Raw genomic sequence first — 17,831 nt, 5'->3', positions numbered from 1 at the left:
CGACTTTTGCTGTTATGATATGAAACATGTTGTTTTTCTAAAATAGGAGATCCTGCAAAAAACTTCGTGATGCGACTTTATAATGTTAATGTTAAATAATACAGGTATATAACAATATAGTACAGGGTGCCGATAGGGGATGACTCAGGGGGTTAATCTGAACAATTTTTGTTCTACTGAAGTTTTGAACACCCCTTCTCGGCTTTCCTTTGTCTCTGCGTCACCCTTACACCCTTTATATTTAATTCGAACCTCTTTTTTGCTTTCATTCATTCATGGGGAGATCCTTGAATAACTAAAGTCGAATTGAATGAAACGCTGTGAAAACTTAAAAAATCTATAAGGCTTTGATAAAATGTCAAAAAAATCCACTTTATCTACTTATGTTCTCAATACCCAACAGGATGAATTGAGTTATAAATGAACAAAAAATATACAATTCATATTATAGGTATTTAATTGTGCTTTAAAAAATGTCCATGTAAGTGTTACTTTAATATCGATCACCCACCATAACATCTTATCTTGGGCGTGAGATGTCTCAAATATTTATTTTTCGCGAGGTAATTAATAATCAGATATCATGATAATCAACATAAGGTTGACTTTATATTCCAAAGTCGCCTTACCAATTTGTACTAGGTTTGATTGTAATTTTTACTCATTGATGAAAGTACCTAGGTTAAATTAAATTACTTAGTTGGAAGTTAGTTATTATACACATCTTAACAAATCATAAGTACAATAGCCTAGATCACCTAGATGTTCTCATAATACCTATGAGACGAACGACGCTTTACACTGAAACACATTAACTGTAAGATACAAAATGCTAATTAACATGTTAATCGGACAAAACATTAAGTACAAACAATAGCTTATTGCATGACTGAACAATTTACAGAATTGGAACCATTTACGAAGATGTGACCACTGACATTCTTGGCAAGATTGGGCCCTGGCAATGGCTGGTGACTTTCTTGTCAGCTGCCTACATGGTCAACAACATGTTCGATGCTACAGGCGACATGAATCTACTTCGTCCGGTCAACTATGAGGCTACTAAGGGGCTGAAATGTGTATCGGCTGCTGGATTCAACAGTACTCTGTGCTACTCTACAAACGGAACCGCGTGTGAGAAGTGGCATGTGAAACTGTTAGGGATTTTTTGGGTGAAGAGATCGGTAAGTTCTTAAGTATTATAATATTTTCATGGGGAACTAACAGCATTGTACTTACGTGTAGGTACAGTAGGTAGGTAAGTATATTGGTTTTCAGGGATGTATGTATGTATTTCTATTGATGGAACCAGTCTGCTTCGGTGTGGCGGATTTAGCATGATAAAGTCTTCATAAAGTACTTATATGTAGTATTGCTAATATTATTATGTCCCTCCGGGTCCTCGGGGAGGCTCTTTTCGTGGCTGAAGATGATTACATTATGCATTCATTTTTCAGTGGACCATATACTGTGAGGAGTGTAATCAGCTGCTGTCGCTGTCCTTGATCAGTCGGTTGGGGTCCACATTCGGATGTGTCACCTTTGGATTCGTTGCTGATTGGTTATTAGATATTATTAAATAGTTATTGTTTATAAGTGGTACCTATATGTGTATCATATAAGGTTATTTTATTACATGGAATGTGGCACTTAATACAAGCTTTCGTATCTAAAATCTTTTCTGAAATCAGTAGTTTTCTGGTGGTCCTAATGGATACTAAATTCAGACGTGAATTTTGAAATGTAAGTAGTTAACTCTATGTCGTTGCATTAGCAATTATGCAAAGCCTATAGATTAAATGAAGTAAAATACAGTTATAGTAGGTACTTAAAGAACGTCTGTAAATCATTACAACTGGTACAACACAACCTTAACTGTAGATTACCTCAGAGATATAAATGTAAATGCGTAGGTATTGTAGCCTGCTTATTGCCAGCAATTAAGCTATTATATGGCAAACAGAGGCGTAATTGCATAAAGATTAGTTAGTAGTTACAAGGGCGTACCCAGAATTTCAGCTAGGGGGGGGCAGCTACCCAGGATTTCAGCTAGGGAGGGGCAGCTCATACCTGTTTCTACATGATGGTCGCAAAAATTCCCAATTGGCAGTTTCATTTACGTTAATTTTATCTTCTAGGGGGGGGCAGCTGCCCCCCCCTGCTCCTACCTGGGTACGCCCTTGAGTAGTTACATCAGTGCTAGTAGTAAGAAAATTACAATATTTTGTAATCTACGTTCATCAACAACTGACCTGTGACCGTATTTCGAATAATTTTGGCACTTTTCAAAATTATTCTGTAGACGGCTACTACCACATCACCTGCAGTCGTCTACTAGACACAACAACTAGTGCGATCGGTGCGGGAATGGTTAGTGCTTGATGAGGTTGGGCTGGGTTGGCCCAGCTACGACACGGAGAAGTTTCAGCAGGGTTACTCTGTAATGACGAAAAACGATCGAACGAGAGCTGTCTTACAACCGGCACGTTTAATACAACAAGAGAGCCGTGGACTCGTGGCTCGCACAGCAGCGCTCCGAAACTTCGTTTTTAGTCATAAACACTGACCCTCCTGTAGGCCTACTCTTGGCACGCAAGACGTAAATTCATATTGTGTTAAGATCGAACACAAGTTAATGGCAATTTCAAGTTAGATTTGGCACTCCCGACATGAATTGGCTCACAATCGTGTTCAGTAGCCCTACTCTTGGCACGCAATGTATTGGTTTCATCTTGCCTTCTCGCCATTTGGCACTCTCGAAATCGACGGTGGCGCCATCTTGTCTTAACTATTGAGCGGTTTTCCGTCGAAAACCATCAAAATCGAGTCCAACTTGTGAATTGGCACTCTTGACAACCTTTTTGACAGATGTTATTGTGTTCATTCTTGTGTTTAGGCAAGTCATTTAGGCAAGAACAAATAGACGCATTTTTCCTGAAATAAAAATGACATATTATGTATCTAGCCTATCTGAAACCTAGTTAAACATTGTGAGATATGGCGTTTCGACTTTCTCCGTGTTCGGCATCATAAGGGTCACAGTGACAGTTAAATAAAGTCCATTTTTCTCTCCACCTTTAATTTGCAAGGTGCGGGTGCCTATATAAATAGAGTGAGTCGCCCGCGCGCCTCAGTTGTAATATCACCATGCAGAAATGACTAGGTTTCAGATAGGCTAGATACATAATATGTCATTTTTATTTCAGGAAAAATGCGTCTATTATGTAGTCTGAGCCTATCTGAAACCTAGTTAAACATTGTGAGATGTGTTTATTATCGCATGGTGGAGAGAAAACCAACTGTGACCCATAAGCTACTGATGAGTATATCAGTAGATAAATATTTGAATCTATAAATTTATAATGCATAGATTTCTAGGTAATAGATATACTAAAAAGAAAGGTATAAGTATACATAAGACTTAAGTAGTTACTTCCTTATGATTCCTGACTTGTCAGAAAGTTATGGAAGGTATGTACCTATACATATAGGTAGGTATTTATACATATGGATACACACAGTGCCTCTTCGAAAGCAATACTTATAAGTAATTATTGATCAAAATCTTGTTATTGTCAAGGCAATATTTTTAACATACACTAGCCGAATGGATGGGACCAGTGAAATACTTTGCAACAATATTTAAAAGCTGTAAAATGTAGAATATCGATCCAGGCCGCTGGGGCTCAGGTCAGCACATGCTGACTAGGGTATGTAATTCTGGACTGACCTCAGAAATGCAGCAGCCGACCCTGGAGACTCGTGGACCTGCTCAGTCAGCCCCGTACGACGACACGGCCTGCAACACCTGGCGCGGCATCTAGTCCTTGGAACGAGGAGTGGTGCTTGAAGGGAAGATAGTTATACTAAATATCTCAGCCTCATCAGCTACTGGAAAAGATTAGATGAAGGCTGTGACACTGGCGGATAACTAAGTATTCAGTTTTTCAAAACATGATGCAGGTCACTATATTCATATACTAGATTGACAAGTAACACACAGTCTAATTTTGTATTCTAACTAACTCGGCGGTTAACGAGTTCCTGTGCAGTCTACTAGGAAGGAAAGTTATTTTATAAGCCTTTGCACCGATTTTGTGGGCTACTATCATTCTGTATCATCATGTGTGAATATTATGAGCTCTGGCAGCATTCCTTGGTAGATGACATCAAAAATAAATAAAGATTGATTAACACAACAATAACAATAGTTGATAAATGAAACCCGGCTAACATGTCTTAACTGGGTAAGTAAATGATCAGTCATGCCACCAGGATAAGTAAAATGTTCAGTACTTCATATGAAAAACATTAACAAGGTCACCTTTAGGTATGTTCGTCAACACTAAGGGCAGGTCTCGGCCAATACCTTAAGGCTTCGCCTTTTTGCAACTTCAAAGGTACGTAGGTAGGTACCTACTTACATTGTTGTAGGTTCGATTTTGAAACCATTAAGTCAACCTAGATAAAACAAAATAAAATAGCAGATTAAATAAAGATGGTACGTAAAGATGTTAGTTGTACCTGATCAGACCTGATGCAACGACAGCCAACATAGACTCTCTAATCTGTGGAAGCAACAATCATGGTGGCGGGAACATGGACAGTTGGACGAGCCACCTTGAGCCTGACTTATCAATCAGAACTGACAGTTCGCCAACAGCAGATAGCTTGCGGCTATCTATAGGTAAACTTAGGTAGTTAGCTATACCCAAGAAAAAGTCCTTGGACATCGATATGACAGTGGAACTGAGAATAACTGTGACATTATTTAAAACAAAAAGGCTTGTTGTTGTTGTTGTCCAGCTAAGGAAGGTTACCTACTTCAGCGACCTGGTATTGCATTCTGAAAGAACTGCGAAGAGTTAATATTATGACTAATAATTATTACTTATTTAGAAAGTTTTCAGCAAACTCTAATAAATCAAGCAGCTGCCACGTCACCGCTGCCCGGTTATAACTCTGTACTAGCTTAGTAGATATATATACCAGTTCTAGCCTTCAGCTAGAGGCCAGAGAGCTCCTAAATGAGATGCGAGTACGAGCATGACACAAGTATTTTTTTTACTTGGTAACTAGTTACGTAACTAACTGAAAGATCCATAAAACAGTTGAGGATTACTCAAAATGGAATTGTGAAAACGGCACGTCTGCATCTTAACCAGTCAGTCTAAGTAGTTTCAGCAGATACAGTGTTGAAAAATAGTTATGAAACGTTTGCGCCAGAATCGAATTAAAAATACATTTTCATTAGAGAAGCCGTTTAGGCATGAATAGGTACTTTCACACTTTGGATTGTGCTCCAAATGATAACCTTCGAAATTCATAGAAATTCAATGACGACTGCCATTGTTTATTATCTAGCCCCGTACATTGAGTAGGGCTGCGGCTACACGTGATGTGATACACAGTACACAGTAGGTATATGCATGTTCCCAGAATAGTGGAAGTTATAATTTTACCAAAAGGTAGTCGTCTCGTGCAAAAGCACCGTTACTCGATTTATTCGATACACAACTAGTAGACAGCTGCTGCGTAGGAGGTTCACGCATTTTTCAACAAAGAGCTCGGATACACACTCACAATCCACTGGGACATAAGGAAGACAGCTAATATGGTGCCACTCAGAAACCGCGATGACACTCCGATCATGATCACCCGACAGTAGGATCATAATAAATTCGGTAACTTGTGAAGCGGTATGGTATAGCAACAGCGACTTTCACGAAATCAGGAATTAGCTCAGTGCTTTTAGGTTGAACACTCGCCGGTGGGATTCACTTTGCTCACAGCCGAGAAAAGAAAAGACTCAAAGCTAGAATCTGCCGATGTGTCATGACACTTAAGATATTGTCTCGGGGGTCACTTTATATGACGAAAAACGAACTTTCAGTGCACTGCGGCGCGAGCCGCTCTATCTGTTTGTATGTATTAAACGTGCCGATTGCACGACAGCTCTCGTTCGTTCGTTTCTCATCACTATAGAGTAACACTCCTGTACTTACCGTGCGTCACCATTCCCAGGAGCAGTCCAATGATCTTTAGGTAGTTTAGAACAAAAGCTGCATTAGACAGTTTCTTCAGCAGAGACATCGAAATAAAAAATTTATTGCACAACTATCCCCAGGAGCAGTCTACAGGTCACTTTGGGCAGTTCAGAAGAAAGCTGCTTTAATAGAATACCCTACCTCAGCGGAGGCATCAAATTGAAGTGCTATAACACTTTTAGAAGCGGTGCACGTTATCCGATTTGTCGTCATCCATGCCGATGCGGCTACGGCGACTGCAGGTGGTTACTCAGGCTTCGTTGGTGTGCCCTTGTATGGCTAACATGACCAACCTTGGCAGTAAACGTTCGTCTGCATATGCCAAAATCACTGATGAATAGCGCACGTTACTCGATACCTTCTAAATAAGTCACTCATAATGATGGCTGATGATGATGATGACCGTGCTAGCAATAGTGCAGGCGGTTCCGCTGAGCATAAAATCTCTTCCCACAGAGGGGGCGTTTGGATCTGGCAGCCAGAACAGGAGTGCCAGGTGTGCGCAGCGATGCAGGTGGGACAACACAGCCGCCAGGGCAGGAGTACATGGCTGGGTCTATGCAGCGATGCAGGTAGCACAAACCGGTGGCCAGGGCCAGGACCGGGTGTACGCTGCGATGCAGGTGGCACAAAACGGTGGCCAGGGCCAGGACCGGGTGTACAGCCGCCAGGGCAGGAGTGCATGGCTGGGTCTATCTATGCAGCGATGCAGGTACCACAAACCGGTGGCCAGGGCCAGGACCGGGTGTACGCTGCGATGCAGGTGGCACGAGACGGCGGCCAGCGCAGGAGCACAGGGCCGGGTGTACGCTGCGATGCAGGTGCCACGAGACGGCGGCCAGCGCAGGAGCACAGGGCCGGGTGCAGGTTACACGAAACTTCAATTTCACCGAATCGGCCTGCCTACCCTCAGCGGGTAGGTACCGCCGGATCACATTACTCGCCGCACATGCCACAATGTCCCAACATACTGAAACTCGGAGCCACGTGCTTCCTGTAAAAAAACCTATGACGGTCCTGGAAAGCTCTTGTTTGTAAAGCCTTACATAAGCTATAATCAAGTGCATTATTGTAATAGCAAAGTTTTTATCAACTGTTTTCTAAAAATATTAGAAATTGAGGGTAGAAAAATATATTTTTATAATTTTTTTTTTTTTTTTTTCCTGTATAAAATTAACATATGCTTTACTTAAAGCGGTCATTAATGTAAGTATCTAGCTCAAGCGCCACTAGTAGGACCGGAATATGTGATCAATCAACACCACGACTATTGAATCGGACCCTACTGCGTGGGATAAAAACCCCAAGCGCCGGAGCATTATGACCAGTGGCTGAGCTTTTAAAAGCAGTAAATAATAGCATTTTACTCACGGCTTATCAACTCAAACCTTCGTTGCGAAATCCTCAGCAATGGCTGCGTGCGCAGCAGCCGGCAGGCCCCGCGCCGCCTGGTCCGCATCACGCTACAGCTCCCGGCAGCGAGGACTCCGCAAATTAAATATTATATTTTTCCCCGTCGGAGCGAAGCCGACGAGAACCGTGGCTACATTGAGCCATTTTGCCGAAGTGTTCACTTCAAAAATCAAAAACCAACTGAGGCGCGCGGGCGACTCACTCTATTTATATAGGCACCCGCACCTTGCAAATTAAAGGTGGAGAGAAAAATGGACTTTATTTAACTGTCACTGTGACCCTTATGATGCCGAACACGGAGAAAGTCGAAACGCCATATCTCACAATGTTTAACTAGGTTTCAGATAGGCTCAGACTACATAATAAACAACTTTTGAGTGGAGATTTGTGAATAAAATAGTTAAATTATAGCTCGTTTGGCGCTACAATGTACAGGAAATTTAAGTACAATGTGTACCATCGCTCTTACGATAAAGGAAAACATCGTGAAGGCAACCTGCATGTCTAGATTTCGCACATCTAGATAATATGTGAAACCCATATGTAATGGCTCGTTTGGTACAACAATTTACATAGGATTTAAGTGAAATGTACCTATATTATCCCTCTTACGATAAAGAAAAACTTCGTGAGACAAGATATCTAGGCAAGAACAAATACAACATTAACTAACAATTTGTGAGTGGAGATTTGTGAATAAAGTAGCTGAATTATGTCTCGTTTGGCGCTACAATGTACATGAAGTTTAAGTAACAATGTGTACCATCGCTCTTACGATGAAGGAAAACATCATGAGGCAACCTGCATGTCTAGATTTCGCACATCTAGATAATATGTGAAACCATCATCCCGCAGTGGACCAGTATGGTGGGAATAGCTCGTTTGGCGCTACAATTTACATGGTTTCTAAGTTAAATGTATACCATCTCTCTTACGATGAAGGAAAACATTGTGGCAACCTAGAGTTTTCATAATATCTAGATTATAATGTGAACCCACCAACCCGCAGTGGACCAGCATGGTAGGAAATGGTCCATGCATAGGAAGGCAGTTTAGACGTTAGGGATATATACAATTGTTCCATTCGAGATAGCCAGGTGCAGGTACGTACACCACCGCAGAGAATATATAATAGAGCAGCCCGTTAAGCCACAACACCCGGTTTGGTGGAAGGATCCACCATTTACTATGGAGATGAACCACCACTTCCAGCACATCTACATGCCTAAATACTATAGTATCTTGTAAATATTTCAGTACTTAATGAAAAAGATTTAAAAATAAAAACATTATGTAAGTTTCAGAATTCTTTATCTTTATAATAATCATACAAACATACTTTTGTAGAATAATAATTTCACCACCACTGTTGAAATACTTGCAAACTTAATAATATAAGGAACATATTAACATAGGAACACTTTTTATAATATTATTTAACATTTCTTAAAAGAAAAATGTTCATATACTTTGACATAGGATAAGTATTAATATAAAATAATATTTTTTGTCACAGGAAAAAAAATAATATATAATCTACTTAAATCATCACATCATCTACTACTGCACAACAGCATCTATACCCATAACTAGTAACGCTGGTTATGGGACTAGATGGACTTAACTTTGTTATTTCTTGATAACTATTGCACAATTTGTATGAGGATATTGACTCCATCACGGACAGCTTCTGCTAGGTCCCCTTTAGGCTTTAGGGCATTAGCCCATGCTGTCAGCAGTTAGGCCTCTACCTGCTTTTCCTCTATGGCCATCACTCTGTCTACTTCTACATCAACTTGGTTGCGGCGGCTGGATCTATGCTGTGAGGTGCGAGCAGAATGAGCTGAGCGGCTTGATAGTTCAGGCCTGGGTATGATGGGTTCAGGATGCTGCACCTCGACATTAAGTATGTTAAGATCCTGCCATTTACCATGGAATGCCTCAGTCTGAAAAAAATAAATACACATTAACGTTTTAAAAACTTTTTTTTTCCAGTACTTACTTAATATGAAAAAAAACAGTTAAGTAAAGTAAGATTTGTAAGTCATCTTGGGGTAAGTTAGCTTACGGGGATTTTAATTTGTTAGTCATAACACAATGAAAAGTAAACTTAAGATTTTAACTTACTTTAGGCATATCAGCGGAGTCCATCTTTTTAAGACCCTCCGAGCGCATTTAAGGTCGAGGCCATTGATGTTATTTTTTTCATAATTTTAACTTCCCTTGGTCGGTTTTAAGAAGACCCCTGGCCATTCCAGGGTTACTAACTTTCTACAAGTAATTTCGTCTGGCGGTATGACGGCCGAGTTGCGGAACGCTGCGGGGAAAAACTAGGTTCATTATAATGATCATAGTGGATATACAGATGATTCTAACACGTTTGGTAACTGAACAACTTACCATAATATTGGTTTTTAAAACTTTTTAAGTTGTTACTTATTGTGAAAATCCACCGACCGGCCATGACAACAAGAATTTTAATGACAATTTGTTTTTTTTTTCGTTTTCATTCATTCTTTCACAGAGTAACTGTCAAAATTGACTCACATACAACACAAGTTAGAACCAATTTGTAACACAAGACGATCTGAACACGATTGTGAGCCAATTCATGTCGGGAGTGCCAAATCTAACTTGAAATTGCCATTAACTTGTGTTCGATCTTAACACAATATGAATTTACGTCTTGCGTGCCAAGAGTAGGCCTACAGATCGTCTTGTGTTACAAATTGGTTCTAACTTGTGTTGTATGTGAGTCAATTTTGACAGTTACTCTGTGAAAGAATGAATGAAAACGAAAAAAAAAACAAATTGTCATTAAAATTCTTGTTGTCATGGCCGGTCGGTGGATTTTCACAATAAGTAACAACTTAAAAAGTTTTAAAAACCAATATTATGGTAAGTTGTTCAGTTACCAAACGTGTTAGAATCATCTGTATATCCACTATGATCATTATAATGAACCTAGTTTTTCCCCGCAGCGTTCCGCAACTCGGCCGTCATACCGCCAGACGAAATTACTTGTAGAAAGTTAGTAACCCTGGAATGGCCAGGGGTCTTCTTAAAACCGACCAAGGGAAGTTAAAATTATGAAAAAAATAACATCAATGGCCTCGACCTTAAATGCGCTCGGAGGGTCTTAAAAAGATGGACTCCGCTGATATGCCTAAAGTAAGTTAAAATCTTAAGTTTACTTTTCATTGTGTTATGACTAACAAATTAAAATCCCCGTAAGCTAACTTACCCCAAGATGACTTACAAATCTTACTTTACTTAACTGTTTTTTTTCATATTAAGTAAGTACTGGAAAAAAAAAGTTTTTAAAACGTTAATGTGTATTTATTTTTTTCAGACTGAGGCATTCCATGGTAAATGGCAGGATCTTAACATACTTAATGTCGAGGTGCAGCATCCTGAACCCATCATACCCAGGCCTGAACTATCAAGCCGCTCAGCTCATTCTGCTCGCACCTCACAGCATAGATCCAGCCGCCGCAACCAAGTTGATGTAGAAGTAGACAGAGTGATGGCCATAGAGGAAAAGCAGGTAGAGGCCTAACTGCTGACAGCATGGGCTAATGCCCTAAAGCCTAAAGGGGACCTAGCAGAAGCTGTCCGTGATGGAGTCAATATCCTCATACAAATTGTGCAATAGTTATCAAGAAATAACAAAGTTAAGTCCATCTAGTCCCATAACCAGCGTTACTAGTTATGGGTATAGATGCTGTTGTGCAGTAGTAGATGATGTGATGATTTAAGTAGATTATATATTATTTTTTTTCCTGTGACAAAAAATATTATTTTATATTAATACTTATCCTATGTCAAAGTATATGAACATTTTTCTTTTAAGAAATGTTAAATAATATTATAAAAAGTGTTCCTATGTTAATATGTTCCTTATATTATTAAGTTTGCAAGTATTTCAACAGTGGTGGTGAAATTATTATTCTACAAAAGTATGTTTGTATGATTATTATAAAGATAAAGAATTCTGAAACTTACATAATGTTTTTATTTTTAAATCTTTTTCATTAAGTACTGAAATATTTACAAGATACTATAGTATTTAGGCATGTAGATGTGCTGGAAGTGGTGGTTCATCTCCATAGTAAATGGTGGATCCTTCCACCAAACCGGGTGTTGTGGCTTAACGGGCTGCTCTATTATATATTCTCTGCGGTGGTGTACGTACCTGCACCTGGCTATCTCGAATGGAACAATTGTATATATCCCTAACGTCTAAACTGCCTTCCTATGCATGGACCATTTCCTACCATGCTGGTCCACTGCGGGTTGGTGGGTTCACATTATAATCTAGATATTATGAAAACTCTAGGTTGCCACAATGTTTTCCTTCATCGTAAGAGAGATGGTATACATTTAACTTAGAAACCATGTAAATTGTAGCGCCAAACGAGCTATTCCCACCATACTGGTCCACTGCGGGATGATGGTTTCACATATTATCTAGATGTGCGAAATCTAGACATGCAGGTTGCCTCATGATGTTTTCCTTCATCGTAAGAGCGATGGTACACATTGTTACTTAAACTTCATGTACATTGTAGCGCCAAACGAGACATAATTCAGCTACTTTATTCACAAATCTCCACTCACAAATTGTTAGTTAATGTTGTATTTGTTCTTGCCTAGATATCTTGTCTCACGAAGTTTTTCTTTATCGTAAGAGGGATAATATAGGTACATTTCACTTAAATCCTATGTAAATTGTTGTACCAAACGAGCCATTACATATGGGTTTCACATATTATCTAGATGTGCGAAATCTAGACATGCAGGTTGCCTTCACGATGTTTTCCTTTATCGTAAGAGCGATGGTACACATTGTACTTAAATTTCCTGTACATTGTAGCGCCAAACGAGCTATAATTTAACTATTTTATTCACAAATCTCCACTCAAAAGTTGTTTATTTGTTCTTGCCTAAATGACTTGCCTAAACACAAGAATGAACACAATAACATCTGTCAAAAAGGTTGTCAAGAGTGCCAATTCACAAGTTGGACTCGATTTTGATGGTTTTCGACGGAAAACCGCTCAATAGTTAAGACAAGATGGCGCCACCGTCGATTTCGAGAGTGCCAAATGGCGAGAAGGCAAGATGAAACCAATACATTGCGTGCCAAGAGTAGGGCTACTGATACGGGCACAAACATAATATGCACCAAATAATATACGTTTATACTACCCGTTGTTTCCAGTTTCGGCCGCAAGAGGGCGGTGTCGCTGGGGCTGGCGCTGCAGCCGCCGCTGTGGCTGCTGCTGGCCGTCACAGACCGCAAGACCTGGTTCACACTCTTCCTCTTCCTCAGAGCTTTGTTCGGAAGCGCTAATGTTTATATGGGGATTGTGCTTAGTGAGTATTGTAGAGGCCCACAAGGCCGCTAGGCCAACGGCTATAGGAAGTGGTTGGATGAGAAGACTGAAGAGTGAGTGTTGTGCTATATGGGAGGGCACCTCTATGTATACCTATCCAGCAGCAGCCGATTTTTGGCTGATGATGTTATTAAACGCGTTCAGTGTTGTCCGGCAGAAGAAAGGATATAGGAGTTTCTTTCTTGGTTAATGAAATACTAATAAACCTTAACCCTCAGCATGTGAAGTGGCCAGCAACGCGTGGCGCACCCGCCTACTGGCGCTGGTGGCTGCTCCCCGAGTCCTGGCCTCCGTCTACACGGTGGCGCTGGTCCACTGCCTGCCCAACTTGGAGACGTTTAGTGCGGTCGCCTTCGTGTACAGTGTGCTTCTGGTGATTGCCATCAGGTTAATAGTTCAGCGACTGTTTTGAGGGTTATTCAATTAACTAGTTTCGGTAGTCTGTCTCTGATTGTTTCTATCGTACGGTGGAGATAGTTTTCATTTGAAAATATCTATTGCTTCTTTGTACTATTTTAAGCAACATAGTCCACAACAGACCACAAGAACTTTTGTAATCATGGATCCATATCAAAGCTTAGTTTGCCACGTTTATTTTTGATTCTAAACAGACAGTTGGTATTACGAAAACAAGAACTTTTAAAGTAATAGCTGAGGAAAATAGAAACTATTTGACTTTTCCACATTTTTTTAGTTACGACAATATATCACGTGTGTTTTCAACAGGTGGACTCCTGAATCACCACACTGGCTCCTGTTCAATAGAAAAATTGAAACTGCAGAGAAAATCATACATGGGGCAGCAAAGAAAAACTCTGTTTCTCTATGTAGTGAATTTAAAATTAGGCCTGCTGATCACTGTGTACGTCTGTAAGTTATGATTACTTCTAACTTTTATGGGTAGGTATGTAGTTAGGTAGCTGATGATAGAATTTACAGTAAGCCAAGGTGTCAGACGATCTTACTAACTGTCTTGACCTTACTTTCGTGTGTACTCACACCATCATCCCCATTCCAACATTTATCAACATTACTAAATAGATGCACAATTTTGGTTTACAGGCTTACGAGCACTTAGACACACCCATGTCATGTGTTGCTATTCTCAGAACCCACAACATACGACTGATCTTAATGATCCTCATGCTGATATGGTTGCTCTTCGAAGCTCTATGGAGCGTGACTTACCTCACAGTATACAAGGCACCCCATATATCTGGACCTGTATTGTGTTCAATATTCTTCACGAGCATCGCTATCGGGTGCCTGTCAGTTTATGTCGCGCAATCTTTGAGGTTGAGACACAAACTAGTCCTATGTATAGCTGCTGCAGGCACTTATACTGCTGGTTTGATTTTATTGGACGATAACGATGTAAGTAATACCTGTTTAGAATAAGTAGTAGTAGGTAAGCTTGACATGCTGGAAAGATCAGCTTTGAAACTTGATTGTTTCAGGATCTATCAAGAGTAATAGTAGCAACACTAGCGATGTCTTCAGGCGTTCTAGCAAGACTGCTCATCTTGGTCATCACACCTAGACTCTTTGCTATCAGCGTACGAGCTACTATGGTCGGACTCTGCAATGGAATAGCTCATATTGGGGCGATAGTCACATATCTAGTGGTTGTTTTAAGAGTTATGAATAATTACGTTCTCCTAGGAGTCATTTTCGCATGCACCCTGTCACTTGGAGCTCTGTGCATGAAGCTACCTGATGTGGACGATAGGGAGTTGCCTGATGTTTTAGAAGATATGGATTACTTTATGGAGTAAGAAAATTTGATTATAATATTATTATTAAGTAACTAATATCAGAATCAGAATCAGAATTTATTTAATAAAAAGAGATTACAACACCAATTACAGTGGTCTCCACACTAGGCTAAATGCCTGTATAGTGGTGACCCGCGGAAGATATTATCAAAAAGCGATTTACATAGCGTGTAGGTTACATTTAGTATTCTGTTTTTAAACTAATTAATACTAATATATAAAACAGTTTTGGCTTAAAATTAAGATGTTTTAAACTAGTAATAGGAACATAGAGTTTATAATTTAATTTAATTTAACTTGAAAAATGTGATGCATGTTGTGTAGTTGTGTTGTGGGTGTGTTTTCATAGTCAAGAGTAAAAAGGTACTTTTTAGGTTTATCTGTGCCTCTTTAATAGTGCAGCCAATAAATGGGCACACTTTAATGAGCTTGTTAAACAAAAAGGGTTGTAGAAAAGTTGGAAAACGTTGGGCAAAAGTGGTTCTGCATGCAGGAACAGCTAAGCGGATAACACGTTTATCCAGGATTTCAGAAAGGGTAGGGAGCGAGAGCAGGTGTTTGTATGCTGCAATGAAGAGCTGCCGAACAGTTAGCACCTCGAAGTCCCGGAAAAGATCAAAAGTTGAGTGTTGAAAGTGTTTTTTAAGAAGCACTTTTAGAACACAGCGCTGTGCCCTCTCTAATTTCAAAAGATGTGTCTTGGCGGCGCCACCCCAGCATGAAACACAGTACCCTATGATTGATTAATAGATTCGAAGGATAAGGAATTTCTAAGATTGGTGGTGCCATTCCCGATCTGTTGGTGTTATCCCCAAGATAATTATATCGTCTAACCCAGGGTAAAGTATATGGGATCTAGGTAGAGTCAGTCTCATAATAAAATAACGTATGAACCACAATACGCCCGAGTCTGCAATTTTCAATTACCACAATAAATCGTGTAGTTAGAGTCTAAAGAAATTACTTTGCAATAAGTACAAACAACCCATCTTTTGCCCGTTGCCGAATTAGCGTTGACAGACTCTATGTATGTAACTATAAAAACCTAAAATCTACCACTGGATTACCTATCAACCAAATAATAAAAAAAAATACTTTTATCTTCCAGCCTATCAAAGCCGCTTCGCTGGGCGTCACAGAAGACGCGCTCAACCTCCCGTGAGGAGGTGGAACTGAGGGTGCACTCGTTCAGCACAGACAGGGACAGCGGAGCACCCTCTGCCACCACGAGGGTGCCGGCTCGACCAATCAGCTGGCTGTGTAGCTGGGTGGATAGGATGAACTGCTTCAGGAGGAAGTTCTATTAACGTGTGAGCTCAAACGCGATATCACGCGAAAGACAATTGATTTTTAACCGATGTCGAAATAAGGAGAAGGTTCTCAATTCATCTGTATATTTTTTTTATTATGTCTGATTTCATGGGATTTTACCGGATAACTCGTCCCATGGAGATCGAGAGACGGGCAATGGTAGTTTCAGTAGTGTTTAGGGAAGTTTTGTAGCTATCTGTTGATCGATATAGAAACAGTATAGGCACGTATAGCTAATATCTAAAAGAATGGCTTAGGATGGAATGGAAAATAAATGAAATTAATAGGTACAAAAATATTTTTGCCTAGTTTCACTCACTTACACAAAAGACATTGAAATAAAAACCTCTTGTGGAACTAACATCATCATTTTATTTGTATAAAATATTAAAAACAGACATGGTTAAATAAAAATTGGTCTTGAAAAAATATATCTAGGTACAGTAATGGAGTTGTAAGGATTAATAAATGATCAACTAGCAAGTGCAAGTATTTTTTTTAACAGATTTCATACTAAGTAACGTCATACTTATGTAAGTAACTATATAGGTTAAAGTTCCATGGGTCGCTAGGTAGTGATACTGTTATACCCGGCTTTAAACCACCGAGCGTTCAACTAGGTAGGACTCGAATCTATGTCGATGAACTCTAGCCTAGCTTAAAGGATTTCAATAATTTATTCCAACTCTGAAGTTTTGTATTAATTTACAACATAAGTTTTTGGAATAGAAAAATTACGGTGAACTTTAAATGGAAAATCACAAAAACCTTAGAATTTAGAATACATATTAGCCAATCCAAAAATAATTATTTATTTTTTTACTTGCTATACATAATTAATTATTATGATTGCTTTGAGCATTTCTGATAGATGATTGGATTCACCCATAAAATATCATGTGCGTCTAAAGTCTCAATGTACTCCTAATTGACAGAGATTCCCTTAATTTTATTAAGTTCATGTTAATTAAACACGTGAGGTAGCAAAATAAATTTAACATTTTCAAGTAAAACCTTTCATTAGGTGAGGTAAAATAATTATAACAATCCATAAAAGTATACATACTAACTTACTTTTTTCCAAAAATGTACTTAGGAATTCCGTGTGTGCATTATTTGTTTCATATTTGATTTAAAATTTGTTTCTAGATAGGTTCAGAGTAAGTACCAAGTTACAATAAATAAATGATTATTCATTTGATATACAGATATAGGTAACTTTCTATAAATATATTATGGTTCGTTTAACCGTACCTTCTACATTTTTATTTTTTATTTTGTCCATCTAAATTATTAAGGTAGGTACAAAGCAAGGCTATGGGCTTAAATTGAGATTTCCAAATTTTTATTGAAAGTATCAGTTAAACCCATAGCCTAAGTATAAGAATATTTTAATTTGACCTATTGTAATTTGTACTAGAGTCGCAAATGTAATAACAATTTCTATTAATATGGATTCCACCAGAGATATCGTTTTTGTCATACATTTTGCAATAAGACTTAAAAGGTTACTTATATTACATACAATAAAAGTTATTCCACAATTGTATTGAATGTAACTCTTTTATTTATCCTAGGCATATGCATTTATGTAAATATAACTTTCCCTCAAAATATATATTTAAACTTTTACAAGTCTTTTTGTGAATTTTTACTATGTTTTCGGCAGGAAACATACATAACTAGATAGATAGATATATTTTATTGTCATCCTGAATGCAATAAATCAGTTAAATGTATGATTATTAATCAATTTGATTTGATTTTAAGGTAGATACACTTTATCTTTATTTGAATCGCTTAATCAATATCCGATCTATTGCATTCAGGATGACAATAAAAAAATATGCAAACTCATGTATGATTCGTGAGTACCTACTCAGGTA

General features: G+C 38.9%; 1 protein-coding gene and 2 long non-coding RNA genes across 3 annotated transcripts; 2 read left to right on the top strand and 1 right to left on the bottom strand.

The window, feature by feature from the left end:
- Positions 1-777: 777 nt before the first annotated feature.
- On the top strand, positions 778-16,005 carry LOC105386971 (solute carrier family 22 member 2). Its single transcript, XM_048629458.1, has 8 exons — positions 778-1,184; positions 1,458-1,561; positions 12,685-12,839; positions 13,078-13,246; positions 13,586-13,721; positions 13,922-14,233; positions 14,317-14,630; positions 15,743-16,005. Exons 1-8 carry the CDS (start codon positions 996-998, stop codon positions 15,939-15,941), a joined length of 1,578 nt encoding a protein of 525 aa, XP_048485415.1. The 5' UTR covers positions 778-995; the 3' UTR covers positions 15,942-16,005.
- LOC125490387 lies at positions 8,946-9,926 on the bottom strand. Its single transcript, XR_007267650.1, has 3 exons — positions 9,861-9,926; positions 9,588-9,777; positions 8,946-9,406 (listed from the first exon to the last, which is right to left on the bottom strand). It is a non-coding gene; the product is annotated as an uncharacterized LOC125490387 (long non-coding RNA).
- Positions 10,293-11,272, top strand: LOC119691980. Its single transcript, XR_007267651.1, has 3 exons — positions 10,293-10,358; positions 10,442-10,631; positions 10,813-11,272. It is a non-coding gene; the product is annotated as an uncharacterized LOC119691980 (long non-coding RNA).
- Positions 16,006-17,831: the final 1,826 nt, after the last annotated feature.

This window comes from Plutella xylostella, chromosome 23 (assembly GCF_932276165.1).
Source record: "Plutella xylostella chromosome 23, ilPluXylo3.1, whole genome shotgun sequence".
Classification (NCBI taxonomy): Eukaryota; Metazoa; Arthropoda; class Insecta; order Lepidoptera; family Plutellidae; genus Plutella; species Plutella xylostella.
The sequence above is the reverse complement of the archived record's forward strand: the minus strand, read 5'-3'. Positions and strand labels throughout refer to the sequence as shown.

What these genes read in the sequence shown, in the direction of transcription:
- LOC105386971 (XM_048629458.1), top strand. Translation starts at nt 996, where the DNA reads ATGGTCAACAACATGTTCGATGCTACAGGCGACATGAATCTACTTCGT. An exon ending in TTAGGCCTGCTGATCACTGT is followed by an intron (nt 13,722 to 13,921) that starts GTACGTCTGTAA and finishes TTTGGTTTACAG; the next exon opens with GCTTACGAGCACTTAGACAC. An exon ending in TTTTATTGGACGATAACGAT is followed by an intron (nt 14,234 to 14,316) that starts GTAAGTAATACC and finishes TGATTGTTTCAG; the next exon opens with GATCTATCAAGAGTAATAGT.